The sequence below is a fragment of the Geospiza fortis genome, unplaced genomic scaffold, assembly GCF_000277835.1.
Source record: "Geospiza fortis unplaced genomic scaffold, GeoFor_1.0 scaffold54, whole genome shotgun sequence".
Lineage (NCBI taxonomy): Eukaryota > Metazoa > Chordata > Aves > Passeriformes > Thraupidae > Geospiza > Geospiza fortis.
In genome coordinates, this window is record NW_005054301.1 from 13,472,413 (window position 1) to 13,474,260 (window position 1,848).

Consider the following 1,848-nt stretch of genomic DNA (forward strand, 5'->3'; position numbering starts at 1 on the left):
ATTGGGGTGCGGGGCGTGCGCGCCGTAGTGCTGTCCGGCGTGGAGCGGCGGCCCATGGTTGAGGTGGTGCACCGGGGGGATCGGCCGGGGGGCGTGGGGGTCCCCGTACATGGACGCCGGCACCCCTACTCCGTCCATCCCGCCGTAGTGGGGCAGCTCATCGTACTGTCAAAAAGCGGGCCGGAAGAGAAGAAAGAAAAAGAAAGAGGAGAAGAGAGGGGGGAATAAAAAAAAAAAAAACAAACAAACAACAACAACAAAAGTCAGAAGAGAGTAAAGCACCCGGACAGACACAAACAGAGCAAACCAAAACAAGAACAGCCACAACAGAGAGAGAAATGCTGCAAATGAAATCAACTGGGACCGGGAGCAGAGGCTGGAGGGGCTGAAGGAGGAGTGGGGGTGCGAGAAGAGGTAAAAGGGGAAAGTGTGTTTGCCTGTCTGAGTGTGTGGGGGAAGATGGTCCTCTTCAGCACAGGCAGGAGAAATCCTAACAAGGAAACAGGGATGAAAAGGAAGGAAACGGAGGAGAGAAACTAGAGTTACTCTGCATTAGAAAAGAAGAAAAAAAAATAAACAAGCAGAATCAAAACCAACTAGATAAATAAATCAACACTAGAAAGGAGAGAGGAAAGGAAGGGTGTATCGGGAGGAGGGAGGTAGATAAAGGGGGAAATAATCTGAAAGTTACCAGAAACATTATTTAGTGGCAATTCCCCTTGTCCTTGTCACAGCCAGAGACAAAAAAAAAAAAAAAAAAGAAGAAGCAGCTATATGTGTATACATATATATACATTCGTATATACACAGACACACATATGTATTTCTTAGTCTTTGCTAGGCAGCAGCAGTAGCGGCGGCAGCAGCAGCAGCAGCAGCAAGCTTTGCCCTGTGAAACCCGTGCTACTGAGCAGGCAGGGAGCAGGGAATTCGCGCTGCTGGGGAAAAAGCTAGAGAGGAAAAAAGCGTGGAACAATTGCAGAGAGACACACACAGAGAGACACTCATGCACACACACAAAAAGCCAGCGAATAATTTTTGCTGCTATTTTTTAATAGTGGCCGCCATCATCATCAGCAACAGAGGAGAGCAAATCGGACAGGCCCCTCTTAAGAGAGGATTTATATATAGGTAAGTGTTGGAGATTTAAACCTACCCTTTGCGCCATCAGTCTGCGCTCCAATAAACTCCTGGATGTGTCGTATATTTAATATCCCAGTCCAGCAAAGAAAGTGATTTAGAGTGAAGAAGATTCCTTTTTTTTTTTTTTGCAACCCACTTACATACTTCTCCTATCCTCCAATATGGGTAAATAATAGTAATAACAACAACAATAACAACAACAATATATAAAAAACAGTCAAGAACCACGATGAGTTTCTGTGTTTTCTTCTTTTTTTCTGTCTCTTTCCTTTTTCTGTCTCTCTTTTTCCTTTTTTCTTTCTCTAGGCAAAAAAAAAAAAAAAAAAAAATCCAGATAAATAAGTAAATATACAAGCCCCCAAACTGAAGGTTACGATCGGCCCGTCAGCAACCCACATGTAACCAAACTGTCGTGTCTCATGGCTTTTTGCCACTCCAGCTGTCAATCAAAGCCAGGGAATGTCAAGGTAGTGAATGAATGATGGTTGATGATGATGAAGAAGAGAGGAGGAATCTTTTTAACCCCGGTTTCTTCTTCCAGTAACTCCGTGCTCGGGTTTTGCCTTTTAGGATCGCTTATAGGGTTGTTGGTTTTGGTTTTGTTTTGTTTTTTTCAAAGTACTTGTGAAGGGGGGTGGGGAAAGATGCGAAGAAAAATTGAATAGTTTGCAAAGCCCGGACTTCCCCCTCTCTCCTTTTTTTTTT

At 44.2% G+C, this 1,848-nt stretch overlaps 1 protein-coding gene across 1 annotated transcript in view; it reads right to left on the reverse strand.

Annotated features, from left to right (window-relative positions):
• MEIS2 (Meis homeobox 2) overlaps positions 1 to 1,395 on the reverse strand; it is a 171,771-nt gene extending 170,376 nt beyond the window's left edge. The window contains exons 1-2 of the mRNA XM_031064735.1: positions 1,157 to 1,395; positions 4 to 165 (exon numbers count right to left, since the gene is read on the reverse strand). Of these exons, the coding sequence (XP_030920595.1) occupies positions 4 to 165; positions 1,157 to 1,168 (174 nt within the window). The 5' untranslated portion in view covers positions 1,169 to 1,395. The remainder of the gene's footprint in view (positions 1 to 3; positions 166 to 1,156) is intronic.
• Positions 1,396 to 1,848: the final 453 nt, after the last annotated feature.